Source organism: Thalassophryne amazonica, chromosome 9, assembly GCF_902500255.1.
Source record: "Thalassophryne amazonica chromosome 9, fThaAma1.1, whole genome shotgun sequence".
In the NCBI taxonomy this organism is placed as follows: Eukaryota; Metazoa; Chordata; class Actinopteri; order Batrachoidiformes; family Batrachoididae; genus Thalassophryne; species Thalassophryne amazonica.
The window spans coordinates 97,470,449-97,497,546 of record NC_047111.1 but is presented as its reverse complement, the minus strand read 5'-3'; the positions used below and the strand labels follow the sequence as shown (position 1 = coordinate 97,497,546).

General features: G+C 41.3%; 1 protein-coding gene across 3 annotated transcripts in view; it reads right to left on the bottom strand.

Annotated features, from left to right (window-relative positions):
- cblb (Cbl proto-oncogene B, E3 ubiquitin protein ligase) overlaps positions 1-27,098 on the bottom strand; it is a 177,246-nt gene that overhangs the window by 68,962 nt on the left and 81,186 nt on the right. For all 3 annotated transcript variants that reach the window (XM_034178811.1, XM_034178809.1, XM_034178810.1), the window contains exons 4-5: positions 26,089-26,235; positions 2,006-2,162 (exon numbers count right to left, since the gene is read on the bottom strand). In XM_034178811.1, coding sequence (XP_034034702.1) covers positions 2,006-2,162; positions 26,089-26,235 — 304 coding nt within the window. The remainder of the gene's footprint in view (positions 1-2,005; positions 2,163-26,088; positions 26,236-27,098) is intronic.

The following is a 27,098-nucleotide window of genomic DNA, read 5'->3' as shown; positions in this document are numbered from 1 at the left end:
ACTCATTGTACTCGTGTGTGCTGAACATCATTGATGCACAGCAGAGGGAAACAGTTTTCCTCCAATCTGTCATTTCTTTCCTCTTATGAAGTGCTTCCCTTGTGTTTTCTGATGCACATCAATTATTTTTTTAGCATGCACAAGTTTCATGAGTACCAGTGATGTGCATGCCTGTTTATAGCTATAATTTGTTATACAAGGTCTGTCCATAAAGTATCGTACCTTTTTATTTTTTTTAAACTATATGGATTTGATTCATATGTTTTCACATCAGACAAGCTTGAACCCTTGTGCGCATGCGTGAGTTTTTCCATGCCTGTCGGTGACGTCATTCGCCTGTGAGCACGCCTTGTGGAAGGAGTGGTCCCGCTCCCTCGTCGGATTTTCATTGTCTGGAAATGGCGGAATGATTTGGGTTTTTTTTCCATCAGAATTTTTTCAGAAGCTGTTAGAGACTGGCACCTGGAAACCATTCGAAAAATGTATCTGGCTTTCGGTGAAAATGTTATGGGCTTCACAGAGAATAAGGTCTGGTAGTACAGCTTTAAGGACCCCTTTAAGGACGCTCAGCGCGCCGCGCTCTGAGCTGCGACGACACGGCACAAGCCACCGGACCATTTCTGAGCTGATGGCTCTGTGGATACGAGACCGTCGTGTGCTCTTTCTCTGGTTATCACAAGAGCTGGACATCAGCCATTTTCCGGCAGATTTCACTTTTAACAAGAGATTTTGTCATGGAAAGCCGCGCGGAGGCTTCGGCGTCACGACCAATTCGCTTTGGAAGTGAGACAAAGGAACACCTCTGTTTCGGCGTGTCAGAGGACAAGTTTGGACATGTCCAGCTCTCCACAATTTCACTGATACTTACTGGACTGGTAAGCATTGAAAGATCATTTTGTAGTATTTAGCACCCTGGCATCACATGAGTTCATGATCAGTCAGCAATGAATCAGAAGTTCAAGATTGTTTCAGAGCCCTTCTTCATTTTCATTTGAGACCATGGTCAAAAAACAAAACACAAACCACACTAGATTGTTCTTTAACTGTTCATAATCTTTGTCTAATTTTTTTTTTTTTTCCTTTTAGGAAGTAAACATTTACAAAGTACATGTGCAAGTACAAAGGTTCTGCCGAAAGTAAAACATTGTTTTTCAGCCCTAACCACCCACACACCATCTTGAAGGCACATGGGCCAGTAATCTGTCAACAGGAGGCAGCTAAAACCACACACACATCCCAAAGCCTCAAACACAAAAATAGGAAAGAATAAGAAGAAGAATAAACAAATCAAACCAAGCAATATTTTTTGACATTTTCTGCTCTTCTGTTGTTGACTTTTGATTTCTTACAACCACAAACATGATTTTGGTCATATGTCTTGCGTCGCACTATGCCAGTCCAGTATCCCATAGCAGTGATGCAACAAGCACCATCAAACATGAGTCCTGCTTCATAAACTCAACCAGAGTGACTCAAGCGTTCGCATAAAATCCAAACAAGGGCAAGCATGAATTTTTTTTTCTGATAACGTCGTGGACTCAATTGCTCAGTGTCTCATTACTTTCCATGTAAAGCAATCAATTAAAAGCAATGCAAATATAATGCAGTATCTTTAACAAATTAGCTCGTGCCATACTCAAATGAATACCAGTATATTTAGTACTGGATAGTTAAAGATGGTCACAAAATCCTCACTGAGGATTCACCAGTATGCACTGTGGTGTCATGAATTTTTGGTTAGCTTGTATCAGCTCTGGTTTTCTGGGCACACTAACCCACTAGTTCCTGGGTGTGTTTACAATAAAACTATTTCCTGGTGACAGTGCTGGCAGACCAGCTCTGAAACCAATCACATTAAAGTGTAGTATCTGTTTTGTGGTAGTGCACAAAGGTAAAATGATGGCTATATTTGTAAATCTTTTCCATTTCAGTATTTCCTCTTGGGTATCGTTATTTGTGGTATGTGCCCAAAAACTAAATGTTAGGCACTATTAATTTGGCTGACCTGGAAGAGACGTGTGAAGATGTCAAACTCAAAAACAGAGATGTAATCATTGCAGGTGAGGTCGATGGTAGATTTCAGGGCCATGGCCTCCAGCCCGGAGCTGATAGGATGGACTTCATGAAGGCACTGCCGAAAGACTTTCCATGGCACTATTGTCCTGCAAGAGAGGAAAAAACTAATTATAACAAGAGCAATCAGAGATTTCTGACGTCCACCAATCCAAATCCGGATCACCTCCAAAATTCAGTGGAGTCTTCCATGCCCTAATTTCTATCTGTGGTGCAAATTTGGTGAGAATCCATGAATTAGTTTTGACGTAATCCTTCAAAGCGTATATAAAGTGAAATCTTGATCCAGAATCTGGATCTGGATCACCTCCAACATTTAACGGAGTCTTCCATGGCCTATTTTGTGTCCATGGTAAAAATTTGGTGAGAATCTGTGAAGTAGTTTTGACGTAATCCTTCAAAGCCGACATAAAGTGGAACTCGGATCTGGATCCAGATCACCTCCAAAAAGTAATGTAGTCTTCCATAGCCTAATACAGTATGTATCTGTGGTGAAAATTTTGTCAAAATCCGTGCAGTAGTTTTGACGTAATCTTGCTAACAGACAGACAGACAAATAAATGAACGCTGATGATTTTATTACGTCCTTGGTGAACGTAGCAATGAATAAAGATGATTGTGTACAACATATTAACAGATCAAACAATTTATCTGATAAGATTATAAGACTGTTTATGTATACGACATGTTCAACACTTGCATTTTTTTAAAGGCCTTTGCACAATTACATTTTCTAAAATGAAAAAAGCATCTTGAGATTGTATTATGTTTTTCAAAGTTGTCAAGTACAGTAAAGAGATTATTCGGCAGAATGAAAAAGAGATGTGAGAGAAGTGTCTCAGCAATGACTGGTCTAAACGTGCCTGATGCAAGCTCAGTGAAAACAAGATCTCGCTGATAGCATTTTAGCCAAATGTCACTTGGCCAAATTTATGTGGTGCCTGTGATCAACAGCCTCTGTGACCTTTATGCTTTGCTGATGCAGTCAGACACAAGAAGCTATTCTCACATTAATGCATCTTACTTCCTCATACATTTCTTATTTTTGCTGCAGCTTTACTGCTGCTAGTCAGCAACCTTGACTCATAAGAAGTAAAGTTTAGTACATAAGCAGTTTTTCCCTCAACGAAAAACAGCAGACATAAAAAGTCTCTACAAATCGTACATTTAAATTATATATTTTGATGACTTCTCAGCAAAGTCAGTCTGAGCTCCAGTACTCTGTGCTGTACTGATACAGTGACAAATGTGACCATGCAGCAAAAATACTAACTCCATACAGCCCGGCATAATGAGGAGTAGCAGCTGTATTATTAGGACTGTGCAGCTTTTTTTGCAGAACATTTTCTACTTACATGATGTCTAAGTGCCAGATGAGTGAATTATGACCCTCAGGCACAAACACTGGAGTACAAATTCTTAATTATCTTTATGAACATTTTCACTATGGGCAAAGAACTTCAATTAAATAACTCGCATAGCATTCTTATCATTTAATACCATTGTTGTCATTGTACAACCCCAAATCAGAAAAAAGTAGTCTTTTTCTAAAATGGGCCACTGATTTGGCCTGGAATGGCTCTTCCCATTTTAGTGATCTGTGCAAATACATATCTCAGATTTGATCGGTCTGCATCTGCTCCATAAATTTTATGGTTTCTATTCGGTGTCAGGCTCAGCACTGTTCACCGTGTTTCCTGATACTATGTTTAATCCTTTTTGAATAATCATTCGAACAACCAAATTAGTGAACCAACAAAGATAAATTCCTTGTCTAAGGTAAAAACAAAATGTCAAAAGTAGGGCGGAAATGATTAGTCGAGTAATTCGAATAATTCGATTACAAAAAAAGTTTGAGGCAAATTCTGTGCCTCGAAGCTTGGTTTAACGCTGTAGTACATATGCCAGGCCTGTGTGTGGCGCTGTAATGTCCCCAGAAAAACAAACAGAAGAAGACGTAGAGCAAGTGCTAATCAAATTTGCACAAAAACTACAGCTTTCTAATGCGACAAACAGAGTGAAATCAATCAATCAATCAATTTTATTTATATAGCGCCAAATCACAACAAACAGTTGCCCCAAGGCGCTTTATATTGTAAGGCAAAGCCATACAATAATTACGGAAAAAACCCAACGGTCAAAACGACTCCCTGTGTGCAAGCACTTGGCGACAGTGGGAAGGAAAAACTCCCTTTTAACAGGAAGAAACCTCCAGTAGAACCAGGCTCAGGGAGGGGCAGTCTTCTGCTGGGACTGGTTGGGGCTGAACCAGGAAAAAGACATGCTGTGGAGGGGAGCAGAGATCAATCACTAATGATTAAATGCAGAGTTGTGCATACAGAGCAAAAAGAGAAAGAAACACGCAGTGCATCATGGGAACCCCCCAGCAGTCTAAGTCTATAGCAGCATAACTAAGGGATGGTTCAGGGTCACCTGATCCAGCCCTAACTATAAGCTTTAGCAAAAAGGAAAGTTTTAAGCCTAATCTTAAAAGTAGAGAGGGTGTCTGTCTCCCTGATCTGAACTGGGAGCTGGTTCCACAGGAGAGGATCCTGAAAGCTGAAGGCTCTGCCTCCCATTCTACTATTACAAACCCTAGGAACTACAAGTAAGCCTGCAGTCTGAGAGCGAAGCGCACTATTGGGGTGATATGGTACTATGAGGTCCCTAAAATAAGATGGGACCTGATTATTCAAAACCTTATAAGTAAGAAGAAGAATTTTAAATTCTATTCTAGAATTAACAGGAAGCCAATGAAGAGAGGCCAATATGGGTGGGATATGCTCTCTCCTTCTAGTCCCCGTTAGTACTCTAGCTGCAGCATTTTGAATTAACTGAAGGCTTTTCAGGGAACTTTTAGGACAACCTGATAATAATGAATTACAATAGTCCAGCCTAGAGGAAATAAATGCATGAATTAGTTTTTCAGCATCACTCTGAGACAAGACCTTTCTAATTTTAGAGATATTGCGTAAATGCAAAAAAGCAGTCCTACATATTTGTTTAATATGCGCATTGAATGACATATCCTGATCAAAAATGACTCCAAGATTTCTCACAGTATTACTAGAGGTCAGGGTAATGCCATCCAGCGTAAGGATCTGGTTAGACACCATGTTTCTAAGATTTGTAGGGCCAAGTACAATAACTTCAGTTTAATTTGAGTTTAAAAGCAGGAAATTAGAGGTCATTCATGTCTTTATGTCTGTAAGACAATCCTGCAGTTTAGCTAATTGGTTTGTGTCCTCTGGCTTCATGGATAGATAAAGCTGGGTATCATCTGCGTAACAATGAAAATTTAAGCAATGCATCTAATAATACTGCCTAAAGGAAGCATGTATAAAGTGAATAAAATTGGTCCTAGCACAGAACCTTGTGGAACTCCATAATTAACCTTAGTCTGTGAAAAAGATTCCCCATTTACACAAACAAATTGTAATCTATTAGATAAATATGATTCAAACCACCGCAGCGCAGTGCCTTTAATACCTATGGCATGCTCTAATCTCTGTAATAAAATTTATGGTCAACAGTATCAAAAGCAGCACTGAGGTCTAACAGAACAAGCACAGAGATGAGTCCACTGTCTGAGGCCATAAGAAGATCATTTGTAACCTTCACTAATGCTGTTTCTGTACTATGATGAATTCTAAAACCTGACTGAAACTCTTCAAATAGACCATTCCTCTGCAGATGATCAGTTAGCTGTTTTACAACTATCCTTTCAAGAATTTTTGAGAGAAAAGGAAGGTTGGAGATTAGCCTATAATTTGCTAAGATAGCTCGGTCAAGTGATGGCTTTTTAAGTAATGGTTTAATTACTGCCACCTTAAAAGCCTGTGGTACATAGCCAACTAATAAAGATAGATTGATCATATTTAAGATCGAAGCATTAAATAATGGTAGGGCTTCCTTGAGCAGCCTGGTAGGAATGGGGTCTAATAGACATGTTGATGGTTTGGATGAAGTAACTAATGAAAATAACTCAGACAGAACAATCGGAGAGAAAGAGTCTAACCAAATACCAGCATCACTGAAAGCAGCGAAAGATAACGATACGTATTTGGGATGGTTATGAGTAATTTTTTCTCTAATAGTTAAAATTTTATTAGCAAAGAAAGTCATGAAGCCATTACTAGTTAAAGTTAAAGGAATACTCAGCTCAACAGAGCTCTGACTCTTTGTCAGCCTGGCTACAGTGCTGAAAAGAAACCTGGGGTTGTTCTTATTTTCTTCAATTAGTGATGAGTAGTAAGATGTCCTAGCTTTAGGGAGGGCTTTTTTATAGAGCAACAGACTCTTTTTCCAGGCTAAGTGAAGATCTTCTAAATTAGTGAGATGCCATTTCCTCTCCAACTTACGGGTTATCTGCTTTAAGCTGCGAGTTTGTGAGTTATACCACGGAGTCAAGCACTTCTGATTTAAAGCTCTCTTTTTCAGAGGAGCTACAGCATCCAAAGTTGTTTAGGTAGCTACTCTGCACTGTGTTGGTATATGGCATTAGAGAACATAAAGAAGGAATCATATCCTTAAACCTAGTTACAGCGCTTTCTGAAAGACTTCTAGTGTAATGAAACTTATTCCCCACTGCTGGGTAGTCCATCAGAGTAAATGTAAATGTTATTAAGAAATGATCAGACAGAAGGGAGTTTTCAGGGAATACTGTTAAGTCTTCAATTTCCATACCATAAGTCAGAACAAGATCTAAGATATGATTAAAGTGGTGGGTGGACTCATTTACATTTTGAGCAAAGCCAATAGAGTCTAATAATAGATTAAATACAGTGTTGAGGCTGTCATTCTCAGCATCTGTGTGGATGTTAAAATCGCCCACAATAATTATCTTATCTGAGCTAAGCACTAAGTCAGACAAAAGGTCTGAAAATTCACAGAGAAACTCACAGTAACGACCAGGTGGATGATAGATAATAACAAATAAAACTGGTTTTTGGGACTTCCAATTTGGATGGACAAGACTAAGAGTCAAGCTTTCAAATGAATTAAAGCTCTGTCTGGGTTTTTGATTAATTAATAAGCTGGAATGGAAGATTGCTGCTAATCCTCCGCCTCGGCCCGTGCTACGAGCATTCTGGCAGTTAGTGTGACTCGGGGGTGTTGACTCATTTAAACTAACATATTCATCCTGCTGTAACCAGGTTTCTGTAAGGCAGAATAAATCAATATGTTGATCAATTATTATATCATTTACCAACAGGGACTTAGAAGAGAGAGACCTAATGTTTAATAGACCACATTTAACTGTTTTAGTCTGTGGTGCAGTTGAAGGTGCTATATTATTTTTCTTTTTGAATTTTTATGCTTAAATAGATTTTTGCTGGTTATTGGTGGTCTGGGAGCAGGCACCGTCTCTACGGGGATGGGGTAATGAGGGGATGGCAGGGGGAGAGAAGCTGCAGAGAGGTATGTAAGACTACAACTCTGCTTCCTGGTCCTAACCCTGGATAGTCACGGTTTGGAGGATTTAAGAAAATTGGCTAGATCTCTAGAAATGAGAGCTGCTCCATCCAAAGTGGGATGGATGCCGTCTCTCCTAAGAAGACCAGGTTTTCCCCAGAAGCTTTGCCAATTATCTATGAAGCCCACCTCATTTTTTGGACACCACTCAGACAGCCAGCAATTCAAGGAGAACATGCGGCTAAACATGTCACTCCTGGTCCGATTGGGGAGGGGCCCAGAGAAAACTACAGAGTCCGACATTGTTTTTGCAAAGTTACACACTGATTCAATGTTAATTTTAGTGACCTCCGATTGGCGTAACCGGGTGTCATTACTGCCGACGTGAATTACAATCTTACCAAATTTACGCTTAGCCTTAGCCAGCAGTTTCAAATTTCCTTCAATGTTGCCTGCTCTGGCCCCCGGAAGACAATTGACTATGGTTGCTGGTGTCGCTAACTTCACATTTCTCAAAACAGAGTCGCCAATAACCAGAGTTTGATCCTCGGCGGGTGTGTCGTCGAGTGGGGAAAAACGGTTAGAAATGTGAACAGGTTGGCGGTGTACATGGGGCTTCAGTTTAGAACTACGCTTCCTCCTCACAGTCACCCAGTTGGCCTGCTTTCCCGGCTGCTCGGGATCTGCCAGAGGGAAACTAACGGCGGCTAAGCTACCTTGGTCCGCACCGACTACAAGGGGCCTGGCTAGCTGTAGAATTTTCCATGGTGCGGAGCCGAGTCTCCAATTCGCCCAGCCTGGCCTCCAAAGCTACGAATAAACTACACTTATTACAAGTACCATTACTGCTAAAGGAGGCCGAGGAATAACTAAACATTTCACACCCAGAGCAGAAAAGTGCGGAAGAGACAGGAGAAGCCGCCATGGTAAACCGGCTAAGAGCTAGTAGCTGCGCTAAGCTAGCGGATTGAATAGCGGAGTGAATAACGTGTAAATAATTTAGAGGTGATTCAGCAGAGGGAGTGCTTTAATTAAGGCACGTGAAGATTACACTGTGAAACAAATCGTTATCTAGGTAACTAGATCAATATAACTGCGCAGATTAAACAGCTAACAGATACAGCAAAACACCGCTGTGCTCCGGAACAGGAAGTGATACAATACCGCAGTGAGAGCCAACCACCAGTAGAGGCCAATAAAGCCCCCAAAAGAAATAAAGCCTTTTGGGAAAAAGACGGTCCACACTGATCATCTGAAATAGCTTACTGTGCATTTAAAGCAAAGCAGTGTGTTTGTTTTTTTTTTTTAAAAAACACAGCTTCGTCCGCTGGCTGCTCTACATGTGGCGGCCGGCTGCTGCTTCTCTCTGCCCGGTGTAAGCAGCACTGCCCTCACACAGCTCCGTCCCGGCCACAGACAGTCTCTGGAAGAAGTCCACTCTTTCTTCTGTGTGACTTGCAATGAATGTTTTGCTTTTTAGTTTTCGCTTTTTTTGCAACACACAATGCTTCACAAACACGGGAACTCAAATAAAATAATAATAATAAATAATAAATAAAACCAGTGACTGCGAGGCTGCATGTTCAACTTCCAGCTGAAAAAAGAAATTCATGCAGGGACCCAGTCCACCACCTTGATAAATCAATAAATAAATGAAATGTTTAAATTTTACAAGTTGGGGAAAACAACAATCAGAAAGCCACAAAAGTACATTTTATCCGATTACTCGATTAATCGCCAGAATAATTGATAGAATACTCGATTACTAAAATAATCGACAGCTGCAGCCCTAGTCAAAAGTAAGCACCACATATACTTTGACAACCAGTGACACACAAATTTAAACCAACCCCCTGCTGCAAAAAAGGTCTATTTTTTTATGGAATATAAATCCCACGTGTCAAAATATGACACTTGAAGAGGAAAAAACATACATAACTTGCACCAGACTATAAATTCAGCATTTTTCTGTATTATCAGCTCCTTCATTTGGGATTTCTGTGCATTATTGTAGTGTACTTTTTATTATTGTCATTTATTCTTTCATTATTAGAATTTTGTTTTGTGCTTTGATTATGGGGAGGTAATGGTCTAGTGGTTAAAGCACTGGGCTTGAGACCAGAGGATCCCCGGTTCAAGGGCCCTTGGGCAAAGTCATTAATCCCCAGGTTGCTCCCGGTGTGTAGTGAGCACCTTGCATGGCAGCACCCTGACATCGGTGTGTGAGTGTGTTTGTTTGAATCTGAGGCATAATTGCAAAGCGCTTTGAGCATCTGATGCAGATAGAAAAGTGCTAGATAAATGCAGTCCATTTACCATTTATCATTACTGTGAAAGCCCTATGAGAACAATTATTATTATTAATAACAGATGCATGAATTTTCGGTATATATGGTGTCCCAAAAAAATGTACCCAAAAGTATTCTAAAATATGAATACAAGGAAATGGTTTTACTGGGAAATCATGGTGTTTTTCTCATTTCAGGAACCCTAAAGTTTGTTCGGCAAGACAAAGTCAAAGAAAAATGCCACAGTTGACCCTAATTCAGAGACCAAAAATCGTCGAGTTCTGTGCAACGCATCATAAGGGCTGAGTTGCATCTCTTTCCAAACAAAATTCAGTCTCAGAGCGAACTAACTCCCCAGCAAATGGCAAGGAGACTTGACTTTGCTAGGTGGTTTTCTGGAAAACTGGAGACGGATGATTTGTTTCTTAGGAAACTTCAGACAAGGAGCTTACATTGATCATGTGGTGTAACAGATAAAGGGTTAAAACATCAAAAGGAAAGACTGAATTAAAAACTGTGCATTGGGGGAGAGAAATTACATGCTTCGGCAACATGGTCATGCAGAATATGTCTGATAATATTGATCAGTTTTCCTGTGCTGTCAAAATAATTTTGGGTACATTTTTTTGAGACACACACACACACACACACACACACACACACAAAAACAAAAGTGACATACTCCAGAAAATACAGTAAATAAAATTGAGAATCAAAATTTCTGTACACTGTTATTATGATCATTATTTTCTCCAATTAAGTCCAGCTCATATCCAACTTTAAACTGTTGTTCTATCAGATGTTATGTTCCTCAAGGCTCATAATGCCTGTTTATCATTTTGCGTATTCCTGCATACAAACAGCCAAACAAAGACCCGTCTTGGTGGAGGAAATAAATTTCTTTCCGTCCTGTAAAAACTTGTATTTATTCATTTATTTTTCATTCAGAGGAGAACACGGGGTGCATCATTCACATTCCAAACCTGTATGTTGCAGCATCCCTTTCATTTCAGTTGGACTGAAAAAATACTACACAAGACAGTTTAAATGCAGGGTGCTATATTTTTACTCTGTTATATAAATAATTTGCAGAAGTGCCTATAAACACTCTGCCTCAACAAAATCTGGATTTGGATTTGGTCCAGTATCCAGACTACTGGATGCAAATGAGTGTCGCCACTGGCTGTACACTGTTAGAGATCTGACAGCAGCCGGGCAGGACTGCACAAATACAGAATGAAGAATGTGCAGAAGAGTGAGTTCAGACAAATGTACCGCCTCAGACAATGTGTTCTTTTACTCCAGCTGAAGTGGCACTCTTCCTGCTCCTCACACTGCACTGTCTTCACAGCCACTCTAAAGGCCAATCCATTGTAGGTCGCTACAAACCTCAGCTTCCTGCGGTCAAAGGGAAAGGATGTGTGCTTGCCATCAATCCTGTGAGAGGACTGTTGAGAGACCTGCACCCTCCCTGAAGCTGCCAGAGATGCACAAAAAGACTTTCCCTACTCGTAAATTACAGCCCGGTCAGGGCTGCAGTGAATCGTTCAATCACAAATATCCCAGAACGAGCAAAGTCAAATTCAGCAAATAAGCTAACTCTGTTGCATGTCACATCATCACTTTCAGATCAATGAAATCTATTAAATATCAAGAGTTTGGCATATTACTTGTAAGCAATCATAGTGTAGACCATATATATACACTAGATCAGTGATTCTCAACCGGGGTGCCGTGATCGATCGTCAGGGGTGCCGTGGGTATTTTTCATATTCGCGATTATTTTTCATATTCACGATTACCATGAATTATTTATTTTATCCACAAAGCATAAAACGACTCAGAATCTGACGTCAAACGTGCTGCAGCCTCACTCTCGTCTTAAGGCGGGACAATGACGGCCGATTACAACAGTGCCGTCTTCTTCAAAAGCCGTCTAAAATGCGGAGCTGTCGGTGTGTGTGTCTGTGCCTGTGTGTGCGCGTGCGCGGAGTTAACAGGCTGCAGACTGCGAGGGAGGGGGTGGGTGAGGGAGATTCCTGAATGCAGGCGCGACACGTTCAGTGCGCAGCGAGCGCGGAGCAGAGAGAGGATTTTAACCTGAGTGAACGTTAACAAAACGGAAACGTGAAGCTGCCTTTACTTCTCTCTGAACTTTCTCTAAAGGTGTGATTCTGCCGTTACCATCCTGTTCACACCATGTGCGCGTCGTATGCTGAATTTATGAGATCATGAGATGAAATAAACGGTCAAATATCTTTAAAAACATATTTAAAAAATGTGAATATATGAATGAACTGAGCCACAAAAAAAAACAATGTTCAGACGCACAGATCACAAAAAGCAGGTGAGAACTCTGAACTTTAACAGCTGTTATTTTCCAAAGGTATTTATTTGTTCAATCTTGAGCTTAATGCAGTGTTTAAGCACAAAATGTGACTGATGAGGAGAAACAACCACAAATCAGAAAAAGTTGGGACTGTATGTAAAATGAAGATAAAAATAAAAATGTTGCACCATTCCCAGTTTCTCCACTCACAGAAGCCAAACGTTCTTCCAGAGTTGTGTAATTATACTACAATAGTGGACTATAAAGAAGGGGAAAAAAAGAAAAAAAAAATAGACAATACGAGGGCTGTCAATAAAGTAACGGTCCTTTTTATTTTTTTCAAAAACTATATGGATTTCATTCATATGTTTTTACATCAGACATGCTTGAACCCTCGTGCGCATGCGTGAGTTTTTCCACGCCTGTCGGTGACGTCATTGGCCTGTGAGCACTCCTTGTGGGAGGAGTCGTCCAGCCCCTCGTCGGAATTCCTTTGTCTGAGAAGTTGCTGAGAGACTGGCGCTTTGTTTGATCAAAATTTTTTCTAAACCTGTGAGACACATCGAAGTGGACACGGTTCGAAAAATTAAGCTGGTTTTCAGTGAAAATTTTAACGGCTGATGAGAGATTTTGAGGTGATTCTGTCGCTTTAAGGACTTTTCACGGTGCGAGACGTCGCTCAGCGCTCTCAGCCGCCGTCGTCAGCCTGTTCAAGCTGAAAACCTCCACATTTCAGGCTCTATTGATCCAGGATGTCGTGAGAGAACAGAGAAGTTTCAGAAGAAGTCGGTTTCAGCATTTTATCCGGATATTCCACTGTTAAAGGAGATTTTTTTAATGAAAGACGTGCGGACAGGTCCGCGCGTCGGGACGCAGCCGACGCGGTGTGGCGGCACAGGAAAAACACCTCCATTGGAAGCCTTAAGGACAAGTTGGAACATGTCCTGCTGTTAAACAATTTCTCATATACTCACTCCACTGAAAGCCATCAAAAGCCACCTGGATTTTACAAATGGTTATCAACACGGAGGAATTCCGACGAGGGGCTGGACAACTCCTCCCACAAGGAGTGCTCACAGACGAATGACGTCACCGACAGGCGTGGAAAAACTCACGCATGCGCACGAGGGTTCAAGCATGTCTGACGTAAAAACATATGAATGAAATCCATATAGTTTTTGAAAAAAATAAAAAGGACCGTTACTTTATTGACAGCCCTCGTATATTCGTCAATCGCAATTATTTGTCTGACAATTAGTCGTCTCCAGAAATTCCTAATTGTGACAGCCCTACTTGAGATCAGAGCGCAAAATGCTTGAGGATTTTCGAAATGCGGTGTTTTCTGTATCGATTTTCTATTGCGATAATTGGGTTTTGCGCAAAACCAGAGGTAATAGCATTATAATATTATTTTGGTTGGTGGTGTGCCGCAGGATTTTGTAAATATGAAAAGGGTGCCGCGGCTCAAAAAAGGTTGAAAATCACTGCACTAGATAAACCCTACGTGACACCCATAGTTTTTCTGAAGTGCTGATTCAAACCTCAAATAGGGCTGTCACCAATTTGACAGTGCCTGAGTCCACCTAACTCCCATCCAACATGGAATTGGGCAAAGAGGTGCAACATGAGCAAAACTACCACAAACACTGTAAATGATAGGGGTGCTGGAAAAAAATCGATTCACATCCGAATCGCTATTCTTATTTATTACGATTCTGAATCGATCCAAAATGTCCAAGAATCGATTTTTAAAAAGCATTTTTTTAAACATTTTCTTACTTACTCGCTGCATGTACTGTTTGTCAGGCAACGGCTTCCGTACTACAGCGTCCCCGTGAGGGGAGGGTCCGGCGTGCTTCAAACATTCGTGAGCTGTAGCTTAGCATGGCGGACGAAGAGCTAATTCAGCCAGCACCGTCATTGCTGAAGGCAAATGTTTGAGCGCATTTTGGATTTTATTTGCTGCGTAAGAAGGAGCTTGACATGACTTATGCAGTGTGCAAAATCTGCAAAATGAAAGTTAAGTACTTCGGAAACACTTCAACTCCACATGCTACGCTATGACCCGGAGCTAAAGGGAGCGGAGCAGCGGTCTCTGCCGACTACTGACCAGCGCTTCGCTAAACTGCCCGCCAACTCTGAAGTAAATTTACATCTAGAATCACTTGATTAACCTTGTAAAGCTGCATTTTCTTAAACATAAACATTTTTTAAGTAATATAACTATTTCTCAGAGCTGTTTGAATCAAAAATTGATTCCGAATCGAATTGTCACCCCAAGAATCGGAATTGAATTGAATCGAGAGTTGTTGTACGATTCACATCCCTAGTAAATGACGCTTATGAATGGCTGTTTTTTATGTAAAACACTTCTTTGTGTTTTTACTGTGTTAAAGGTCGTTCATTAGTTGATGCTTTTATTTTGAAGTGCGTTTGGCAATATGGGCTTTTGTGCATCTAACAGCAACTTGACGTCTGCACGGAACGAAGACTCGGTCGCAGATGCCACCATGTTTGTTGTGTGCTAAGTGTTCTGGGAGGGCAGGGGGGGCGGCAGCATCTTGTAGGGGCGACTATTTTGGACTGCTTTGAGAAGTATTTGTCGTTCCCCGTGAGTGTGGTGAGGTGTCAGTGGACGCCGTTGTTGCTTGCCCCTTGCCTTCCAATTGTGCACTGTGCATGACAAGTGTGGCGGTGTCCATGACCGAGTTGGTGATTTTACTGCAAGAATGAGGTTAAACATGTTAAGATAAAGTCTAAGCCAAAATTAGCCTACTGGAAAGTCATCTTAGCTTGGCTAGCTGTGGCACATGTGCTTATTGAGGGCTGCACATTACTTGCATTTATGGTTAATTCAGCCTAATTTATGTTTTAAACTATTTGTTTTTCTTGATAGGAGAAAAAATTATGTGTTTTCTCTGTCCTTTTAGTTCTTATGGTGTTTCTGAAGAAACAACAGCAAAGTGAATTACATTCAAATAATGCTGAAAGGTGAACATAATTAAAGTTTTCTGGAAACATCAGTATGATTCACCATTGTATGGCCAGGGTTTAGCTACAACCTGGGTGGGACAAATGAAGCCTGAACACCCCCTCCCTTCATCTTGAAGTTACCAAACAAGCAAAACTGAACAGATTAACTTTCATTTGGGTGTTAGTTTGACCATTACAGCTTAAAATATCGTAAACTGATGCGTTATTAATCAATTCTCCCTTGTAGTTGTTACAAATGGAGAAACTAGCTATAGAGACAAAAACTGTATTTTCTTTGTTTATTTTTTTGTACCAGTCTACAAAAATGTTTATTTCTGTGGCACAGTCGGGCATTTAAAGATGGGCATCTGTGGTGAGTGACTGTTTTTGGAGCCAGCCCCTACTGGGTATTCAAGGAACTGTAAGATTTGGCACTTCCACGTTGGCTTCACTTTTCAGCACCAACTTGGATAAGGCCAACGTCTCTCATCCCTTAACTTGCTCTGTTGTAAATTGCTGTTTCAAATACGGTGGCATAATTAACAACATAATTCTATGCATGTGTCTTGCAGTAATGTGGAAGCAAGAAACAGCAGTGATACAAATGCATCCAGGCAAGTGAATATTAAAGCTGTAGTTGGCCATGCAATGAACCAAAGAGTGATGCTCCCGTCAGCATTTGGCACAGCCTTGATCACTATCAGCTTGCGACATGAAGCAATTTCTAAAAGGAATTCTGCTCAACTCTGAGGTCATGAAGCATTCAGCCGTGCTGTAATCTCTCTCATTACCATCTCTGTATCCTTGTGGTGTCTCCTTCCTCTCTCACCGCTTCCTGCTGCCCTTCCTCTGTGCTCGTTTGCCTTTCCCCGAACACAAGCAGCCCTGGAGAAAGCCCAGATGAGGCCATTCTTTCTGAATATGTTTAATCAAGCAGACATCTTGAATCAGTGAGAAGGGTCAATATATCTTCTCTTTCAGAAGAATCCTCGAAAATATTCTCAAATCACTGACTGGACATTTCTGGTCTTGGAAGAGAGCCTAGCTAATATAATACCTAAACCTGTGGTTACACTTATGCCTGGGGCCGTCACGTGTGGAATTTCTTTAAAAAAAGAGAAATAAAAATTCTGCTACATTTTGCCAAAAGGCTAATGGGAGAATCAAGCCTATATTTGTCCTATTACTTATTAGTCACTTTATTTCTCAGTTTTTGAGAACTGTCTGCTCCAGACAGATTTACCATAGAGTAGTATATTGTTTGTGGAAATTAAGTTCTAGTTCATTCAGTGACTTGGAAATGTGCAAGAGTCCTTCACCAAACTTCTCTAAAGAAAACTGGCTCTAAAAGTGATGATCTGTTTTCAAAACAACCTTTATACTTGGTTTGTCCAATTATTTATGGGCTCTGAAACTAGAGGAACTGTGCGTAAAAAGAGTTATAATTCCTAAATGTTTAAGCAAAAAAATTCAAAGTTTTCCACTATGCGTCTGTCCATTTCAAATAAGCTCGGGCCCAGAGAAAGTGATGGCGTTTCTGGATGTTGTTGATGTATGGCTTTCACTTTGCATGGTAGAGTTTTAACTTGCACTTTTAGATGTAGCGATGAACTGTGTTAACTACAATGGTTTTCTGAAGTGTTCCTGAGCTCACGCGGTAAGATCCTTTACACAATGATGTTGGTTTTTAATGCAGTGCCACCTGTGGGATTCAAGGTTACAGGCATTCAATGTTGGTTTTCGGCCTTGCCGCTTATGTGTAGAAAGTTCTCCAGATTCCCTGAATCTTCAGATTATATTATGGACAGTAGATGATGGAATCCCTACATTCCTTGAAACTGAACGTTGAGAAACATTGTTCTTAAACTGTCGGTCTATTTTTTCATGCAGATGTTCACAAAGTGGTGATCCTCGCCCCATCTTTGCCTGTGAATGGCTGAGCATTTTGGGGATGCTCCTTTTATACCCAGTCATGACACTCACAACTAGTGTCCTCAGTTCCAAAACACTTACTGAGTGTTGTTAGAAGAAAAGGTGATGTAACACAGTGGTAAACATACCACTGTCCCAGTTTTTTTGAAATCTGTTGCAGGCATCCATTTCAAAATAAGCAAATATTTGCACAAAAACAATAAAGTTTATCAGTTTGAACATTAAATATCTAGTCTTTGTGGTGTATTCAATTGAATATAGGTTGAAGAGGATTTGCAAATCATTGTATTCTGTTTCTATTTACATTTCACACAACATCCCAACTTCATTGGAATTGGGGTTGCACCAACACAAGTAAGAACCACAAACAGGAAACCTTTATGGCATTCTGCACAACCATATGTGCCCACTAGGGGTGGAACGGTACGTGTATGCATACTGAGCAATCACAGTACAGATGTTTCAGTTCAGTGTAGGCAGTCATATGGAGAATATGTGGTATATAATTGCAATGCGGAACCACATTTCACACGAGTGCTTTCCAGACACCAATGAGTTGGTCACACTCATTGAACCCACCTGATTCTTTTAAATCAGCTGTATAGGAAAACTTTGGGTTCCCAGTGAGCTGCAACATCAATAGTGAACGTGTGGGTGAAGTGGACAAGGACAGCCTTGTTTGGCAGTTACAGGGTATGTGAGTGTTCACTCAAAATCAACTGTCACATTTCTGTTGTCACTCACAAACCTTAAAAATCCCACACCCACACTCTTTCTCCCTCGCGCATCTGTCCACTCCAAACACATACAGCTCTTAGAGGAGCCATATACATATACAACCCCTGGCAAAAATTATGGAATCACCGGCCTTGGAGGATGTTCATTCAGTTGTTTAATTTTGTAGAAAAAAAGCAGATCACAGACATGACACAAAACTAAAGTCATTTCAAATGGCAACTTTCTGGCTTTAAGAGACACTATAAGAAATCAAGAAAAAAAGATTGTGGCAGTCAGTAACGGTTACTTTTTTAGACCAACCAGAGGAAAAAAATATGGACTCACTCAATTCTGAGGAATAAATTATGGAATCACCCTGTAAATTTTCATCCCCAAAACTAACACCTGCATCAAATCACATCTGCTTGTTAGTCTGCATCTAAAAAGGAGTGATCACACCTTGGAGAGCTGTTGCACCAAGTGGACTGACATGAATCATGGTTCCAACACGAGAGATGTCAGTTGAAACAAAGGAGAGGATTATCAAACTCTTAAAAGAGGGTAAATCATCACGCAATGTTGCAAAAGATGTTGGTTGTTCACAGTCAGCTGTGTCTAAACTCTGGACCAAATACAAACAACATGGGAAGGTTGTTAAAGGCAAACATACTGGTAGACCAAGGAAGACATCAAAGCGTCAAGACAGAAAACTTAAAGCAATATGTCTCAAAAATCGAAAATGCACAACAAAACAAATGAGGAACGAATGGGAGGAAACTGGAGTCAACGTCTGTGACCGAACTGTAAGAAACCGCCTAAAGGAAATGGGATTTACATACAGAAAAGCTAAACGAAAGCCATCATTAACACCTAAACAGAAAAACAAGGTTACAATGGGCTAAAGAAAAGCAATCGTGGACTGTGGATGACTGGATGAAAGTCATATTCAGTGATGAATCTCGAATCTGCATTGGGCAAGGTGATGATGCTGGAACTTTTGTTTGGTGCCGTTCCAATGAGATTTATAAAGATGACTGCCTGAAGACAACATGTAAATTTCTACAGTCATTGATGATATGGGCTGCATGTCATGTAAAGGCACTGGGGAGATGGCTGTCATTACATCATCAATAAATGCACAAGTTTACGTTGATATTTTGGACACTTTTCTGATGTTTAAGGATGATGAAATAATTTTTCAAGAAGATAATGCATTTTGCCATAGAGCAAAAACTGTGAAAACATTCCTTGCAAAAAGACACATAGGGTCAATTTCATGACATAGGGTTAATGTCAACGAGCAGATGTGATTTGATGCAGGTGTTAGTTTTGGGGATGGAAATTTACAGGGTGATTCCATAATTTATTCCTCAGAATTGAGTGAGTCCATATTTTTTTCCTCTGCTTGGTCTAAAAAAGTAACCGTTACTGACTGCCACAATTTTTTTTTCTTGATTTCTTATAGTGTTTCTTAAAGCCAGAAAGTTGCCATTTGAAATGACTTTAGTTTTGTGTCATGTCTGTGATCTGCTTTTTTTCTACAAAATTAAACAACAGAATGAACATCCTCCGAGGCCGGTGATTCCATAATTTTTGCCAGGGGTTGTCTATAATGTATCGCCCAATCATAAAATGTTCACTGTTGGCCCAAATTGCCTGAAAGAATTTTCACACCATCAACATTTTATATTGTGGCATCAACCTGTTTATTTGACAGAGAACAATCAAGAAAGTAGAAAAGCAGCACACTTCACACTTAACAACACAGATTGTGTTCAAATTAGCCAACCTTGGAATGGCCATAACTCTGCATTTTAATATGCTTTGAAGATTTTTTTAGTTTTATTTAATTTCTGCCTGACAAAATAAATAACCAGGAAACTCAAACACACACACACACACACACACACACACACACACACACACACACACACACACACACACACACACACACACACACACACACACACACACACACACACACACACACACACACACACAATGTGACTCTTTTCTCTACATGACCACTTAAAAAAATACAACAACCTCCAATGGATGACGGGACACAGTGTCGCACAGGTGTAAAACACTGTGGCATCAGCGAGATCAATACTTCATACGCAGCAAGGATAAAATAACTCAGAGGAGAGGAGAAATACTGCACATGCATGAGTGCAGCACGTTGGCACATGTGCACACACAACCAGATTGAGGCCATGACCTTGTCTCAGCTGCTTACATTAGCGAGACAAAGACTGTCCAAACAAAGCACCTACTCTCAGCTGGGTGTGGCTCAGTGTGATAGTCTGTCACAATGTCCCTCAGCTCCATCCCTGCTTCAGCTTGCAGATGGTCCATAGCAATCTATAAGCATGGCAGTACAACCCTCCTGACACAGAGATAGAGTCCCTTCTGCATCCCTTGTGCAACCAGAAAATTGGGGATGACGCCACAGGATGCTGAAGGCATGCACTGTGCAGGCCTAGGTCATACGATGCCATGGTTGCCATGCTCACAGTGAATTTTTAAGGATATTCAAAACAAATGCAGAAGGGATTCAGAGGCTGGAGGATGCTCAAAGGATGTACAGATGATGCCATGGTGGGCCAACAGATGCTGAATGCATCTGGGCTGTTTGCCATGATTTTCTGAATAAAGTTAATTGTAAAGCGCTACTATTTTGTATTCATGACATGGGTTACCACAGTCAAATGCAACGACAAACGAAATTCATCTGACCAATCAATCACTATTGCAAAAAGTAAATAGTAGATCATAGGGCTGCAGCTATCGATTATTTCAGTAATGGAGTATTCTATCAATTATTCTGACAATTAATTGAGTAATCAGATAAAAAGTACTTTTGCGTTTTTAAACAACAACAATAGTCCAGGGTTCTCCCTAAGTAATGGCACAATGTCGCTGCGCCAAAGTCTTGACATTTTGCTGAAATGGCGATGAGATGTGGCTTGTTTTGTTTTTCCCCAACTTGTAAAATGTAACCATTTTTGATTATTATTTTTTTAAGGCTGGTGAACTGGGTCCCTGCATGATTTTTTTTAATCGCTCCTTCTTTGCGATTCAGCAGGTGCATTTCAGCTGGAGGTTGAACACGCAAGCCACTCTGTGTGTTGCGTTGGAAAGCAGTAGCTTTTGACGCTAAATTGATTGCCGTTTACATGTGTGCATGCTCTAGTCTTCTTCTGTTTTTTTTTCTGTGGATGTTACAGCGTCACACACAGGCTTGACATATGTACTACAACGTGAAACGGAGCTTCGAGGCACAGAATTTGCCTCGAACATTTTTTGTAATAGAATGATTCGAGTTACTCTACTAATATTTTCAGCCCTAGTAGATAAGCTATTGACACATGGGTTTTGTTCTTTCGTGGGTTTTGTTCTTTTCTTTTTTTTTAAAGAGAGGAGATGTGATCAGATGTGAGTGGCCTCTGTGGTGATATGTGCCAGAGTGCACATTAATGCAGCACAGACCCACAATGACAGTTTTCACACGAATCTTTCATTACCTTGGACAGTGGCACAGCCCAAAGCTCGTGTCTAAAACGAGTTGGCAGAGTCCAACAAATCAGACAAGAAGACGCTTCTACTTCAACAGCGAGGCAAAGAGTGAGTGTCACCCAAAAAAATGCTCAGGGGTCTACTAAGAGGCAAAAGCACTGCTGAATAGATGCTCAAAGTATGCCACTGGTCGCCAAAGTGTAGCACGGAAGATCCACAGGACTCCATGGTCACCAGTGGTTGCACGGAAGAGGCACACAGAATGCTCAGGGGATACTCGAGGAATGGATCGACTCCCAAGAAATGTGTTCATTAGAATGCTGAAACACTTTCACAGAGAGGTGCTTTAGCATCCCTTGTGCATCCTGGCAAATTTTCTGGACACATAATAGACTCTCCAAGGATGCCGTGCTGTGTAAAGGACCCTTTAAATGTTTATTCCCCTGTTGTAAAAGCTCTAACTTTCCCTCTAGCAGTTCATCTGAGCTGTGCTTGTGTTAATGAAATGGGTAAGAACATTCTCCAGCAAGCACACAAAAAACTGTACCTTTCAGGCTTATGGGTTTGTGTAAGAGAGGGAAAGAAAAACAAATATAACAAGCCGATTTGATGTGCGAGTGATGTAATTTGAAGAACCATTGGACTTTCTTCTTGACTTTGCATTTGTGAGTGAGTCTTCATAAGTAGTCTGGACTACAGTGCCACCTAAAGTTCTGCCATTGATGTGCAGTTTTGTGTACATTTGTCATGACAGAAGAAACATGGATGTTATACGAACTGCAAATTTTCATTCATTAAACTTGGACCAGATTGGAATTCTGCAAATGTGTAAGATTCCCAGAAGTATGCAAAGCCATGGTCCTGAAGCAGAGGTACTGTTGAAGTACTGCTCATATTTCTAACCTTTTAATGTCACTCACTCACTCATCTTCAACCACTTACTCCAATTAAGGGTCATGGGGGGGCTGGAGCCTATTCCAGCAGTCATAGGGTGTGAGGCGGGGTACACCCTGGACACGACGCCAGTTTATCGCAGGGCCACATAAAGACAAACAAACACATTCACACCTGCACGCACACCTACAGACAATTTAAAGTTTCCAATCTACCTAACCTACATGTCTTTGGATGTAGGAAGCAGCTGTAGCAAACCTACGCAAACGTGGGGAGAACATGCAAACTCCACACAGAAAGGCCACAGGTGGGAATCAAATTGCTGTGAGTCAACAGTGCTAACCACAAAGCCACCGTGTTACTTTTTAATGTATTTCATGAAAAATTTAACACAAGCCCAAAACAATTTAAAATTAAAATGAAAAGCACCAGAGGGCTGATGTAAGTCTTGTGCACTCTACACACCACAATATACAGTTCCAGCCAAAGGTTTGACACACTTTCCCATTCAAGCTTTAGATAATCTTTGTGTTGTTGAGATATACAAAAAAGGTAGTTTCAGACCAGGTTTTCCTTGACCTTGTCTAATCACCCCTAGATACCTGTCCAAGTAATATTCCCACCAAGTTTAAATGTGCGCATACACACACACAAATGATAATAATACCCTGTTATAGCAGCAGGGTAATTTGCAAGGTTACTAAGGAGCCGAGGAATCATCTTTAGAGCCTTGTTCCAAAACTAGAAGCCCCCTGCACCTTTCCAGAAATGGCAGTCAGAATTAAAAAAAAAATCTGAGTTTGTTCTGCTTCACCCACATTAGGAATGACTTTAAGTAATTTCTTTCAGTTTCTCTTTTTGTTTGTTTTTGTTTGTGGTTGCCATAGCAGATCTGATATGGATCTGCATGTTTTATGCTGGATGACCATCCTGATGCAACTCCACATTACTTGGAGAATGCACATTTAGGGGTCTTGAACCAGTCAGCAAGCACACTACCCACTTGTACCATTGTGGTAATCATATAAAAATAGTTTTTCACGATACTAGTCTGTCTGATGAAAACTCCTTCATCCTGTCTGGACAGGAATAAATAGGTACCATTTCCTCTTACCATAAGCTGTCTCAACAACTTCACATTAAAGGTATGTTGAAAACATCTTAAGAAAAATCTTAAGAACATCACAGGGACCCTGCTGGACCCCGTGCAGTTTGCCTACTGGGCAAACAGGTCAGTTTAGGATGCAGTCAACATGCGACTGCATTACATCCTGCAGAACCTGGATTCTGCAGGGATGTACACAAGGATCCTGTTTGTGGACTTTAGCTCGGCATTCAACACCATCATCCCGACATTCTCCACCAAAATCTCTCAAACCTCTCTGTCCCAGCTCCCACCTGTCAGTGAATCTCCAACTTTCTGATGTACAGGACACAGCAGGTGAGGCTGGGGAGCATCACATCCAGCACACGGAGAATCAGCACTGGTGCCCCTCAGTGGTGCGTGCAATCCCCACCGCTCTTTTCCCTCTACACCAACGACTGCACCTCAGAGAACCCCTATGTTAAACTCCTGACGTTTGTAGTCACTGGTCTCATCCAACAACCTGGAGCTAGCTGAACCTGCTCAAGACTGTGGAGATGAGAGTAGATCTAAGGAGAACCCCCCACTATCCAAAACAACACTGTGTCTCCTGTGGACACTTTCCGGGTCCTGGGATCCACTATCTCTCGGTATCTGAAGTGTACCTCCCACATAGACTCCATCAGGAAAAAGGCATAGCAGAGGATGTACATCCTCAGACAGCTCAGGAAGTTCTCATCATCTTCTACACATTCATCATCCAGTCTGTCCTGTGCATCTCCATCTCTGTTTGGTTTCCCTCTGACTCCAAGCATGACAGGTACAGACTTCAACAAACTGTCAGGTCTGCAGACAAAAAAATCATTGGAGCCAGCCTGCCCTCCATCCAGGACTTATACTGGTCCAGGATGAGGAAGCGAGCTGGTAACATCTCTGCACTGTACGACCTAAAATTCATATCACGGTATCAATTGAATCCCTTCACAGTAACGGTATATATTGCGATATAAATTTAAGTGTAAAAAATACAATGTGTTTCAAAATGGGTCCCATAGCAATAAAAATGACAAAAAACAACAACAACAAAAAACAGATATAATGTAATTTTTAAAACATTTATTGTGCAGATCTCAAAACTACTGTTGGGAAAGTGTAGGTACACGGACCCACAACAGGGGGCGCAAATGAACGGACAATGGAATAGGTCAAATAACAACACTTTACTGTTGTGAATGTGCACAACAAATACAACAGATTGCAACAATAGACAACAGTCAATTCACAAGGTGTCGTGTGGGCAGGCTCGAAGATAGGAGACGCCTGTCCAAAGCAGAACCGGAACCACACGATTTCCTCCGCCACCAGACCCCGGGAATACTGGAGCCGCCAAGTCCCGAACTCCCAGGTGGCCACTGCCTCCGCGTGTCGGATCTGGTACTGCTGGCGAGGAACAAAAAGCAAGTGAATGAGGATGCGTTTGCACCCAGGAATCAGCACGGCAGGAAAGCTACCTCCACCTCTCGTTGGAAAAACAGTCCAAAAGATAATGCACAAAAAGTCACAAAGGTTATTGTCACGCAGACAGCTGAGGTACGTTACCTTCCAGGTAGAACGATATCTCGGCAAAGAGGTGGAGACGTCGTCCTGCTGATATACTCCTGCCGATCAGATGATTGGTAACAGCTGTTGCAGGTGATGCGTGACAGCTGTCACCCTGGCTGCTCCTGTGAGGCTGGCTGCGCCCTCTGGTGCCTGGAGCCCGCACTCCAGACAGGGCGCCCTCTGGTGGTGGGCCAGCAGTACCTCCTCTTCTGGCGGCCCACACAACAACTACTGGTACAATTTGCCGGAAGGCAAGAAAGAATTAAATAAATTTATGGTCAGTGGCTGAAGTTTCATCTCTTCAACACTAGATGACACACCCACTCTGAATACATGAAGCGCTTTCAGGACAGGCACTTCCTCATTTACAAAACTCAACACGAAACCACCAAAACATTTTATAAAAAAAAAAAAAACTTAATTTAGTCATATTTGAAGTCAGTCTGGGTAAATTGATGTTACCTGGCTGATTTTGTCTTTGTAATCCGGTTAAAAAAAAGCCTCTGCCTTCCCCCAGTGCATCCACTGAAATGAATAAACAATGGCTTTGCAAATATCAGTGACAGAACAGGCGTCTCACAAACATACATGAGGCATACAAACATACAATGAGAGTCACCTCAGCTCAGAGCACCACTCTCCGCCGCAGAGGTTCACATACACACAGCCACTTCACAGTTTTCCTGGATCAAAAAAACTCCGCGGCCGTTATTGCAATTAGTCACTGCAGTCCAAATCTCTACCGCTGGCCAAAATTATACCATGTACTGGATAAACCGGCTAAACCACGCAGGCCTACTGCAGACCCCTCACACCCTGGACACACACTGTTTAAACTCTTCCCCTCTGGTCGGCGTTACAGAGCTCTGTACGTCAAAACTACCAGACACAGCACAGGCCGTCCCACTGATGAACAATTTAATCTGCCAGAAAACTCACTAATTCATCTACCTCATGCCTTCAATCTGTTTGTCTGTTCTCCTTTGCAAACACTTTTATTGCACATTTTATTTGCACATTTTTTGTTGTGAATTATTTAGTGCACATTTATACATGCCTGTACAGAGAGAATATAGTTCAAACTGGAGTCAAATTCCTTGTATTCTTGCAGATACTTGGTGAATAAAGGCTATTCTTATTTTGATTCTGATTCATTTAAGACACTTCTTGTGATGAGATGAGAGGGGAATATACCATCTGATCTTTAAAAAAGAGCATAAACACGTGTTACAAGGCAAAGGAAACATGTTACGGAACCTTACTTTTCATCAAAAAATCTCCTCCAGAAGTCAGCGGCATCAGCTTTGGTGATTCTGAATGTGTCCCCTTGAAACTGTCCTCCAGGGAAAATGGCTTTGATTTCAGCCAGCATGTGGCTGAAGATCAGAGACAGCTTCGTCAGATTCCTCCTACGCAGAAGAGAACAGAAAAGAAACAGTTGGTACACCATGATAGCCTCAAACATCTGGCAGACACAATATGGGATAGATGTGACCTTCAAAATTCTGGACAAAACAGCAAAATATGAGAATTATTGGTACTGTACATGGACCTGCAGTTTTTATGTACCACAGAAATTTATATTTAGAAGGGTTCTTTTACTCCAGTATGAATAAAAGAGCACCTGAATACAATATAGATACCCTACAAATAACTGATCATTAAAGCAACCCACTGAGCATCAACTATGGACATCTATTTCAAAACCAATTTTTCATAAACTGGGTTGTTTTTAAATCTTCCTGGAGACAATATGAAGCAAGCACGCTACCATTTTCCATAGTCATGCAAGATGATGGTGGAGCACTAATGTCACATGTGCATAATGGCTGCCGGACCCATGTCACAGCTATTATGATTACCACAGGGAAAAAAATAAACAAACAAACAAAAAAGTGAGTGATTGATACTGTCAAACAACAAATATGTCAAAGCTGCCACTCTGTGGAGCAACAACACCTACATACAGCCATACTGGTTTGAGCCACAACAGGAGATCTGTACCAAGATCCTGACAGAAATGACACTGATTATTCATGTAGTGAGTCAATAATTGGGTTTCCATTACAGATACAGTGATATTTTCAGGTGACATTCCACGTCCCAACAGCCAGGGGCTGTGAGCATGGACCGGGCCACCGGGCCACCCGCCCTCGACCGCCACCCAATCCTCTCTGCACCCGACCCCCATGGCCCCCTCTGCAGGTGGTGAACCCACAGGAGGGCAGAGGAGGAGTGGAGGAGTTTAAGTATCTCGGGGTCTTGTTCACGA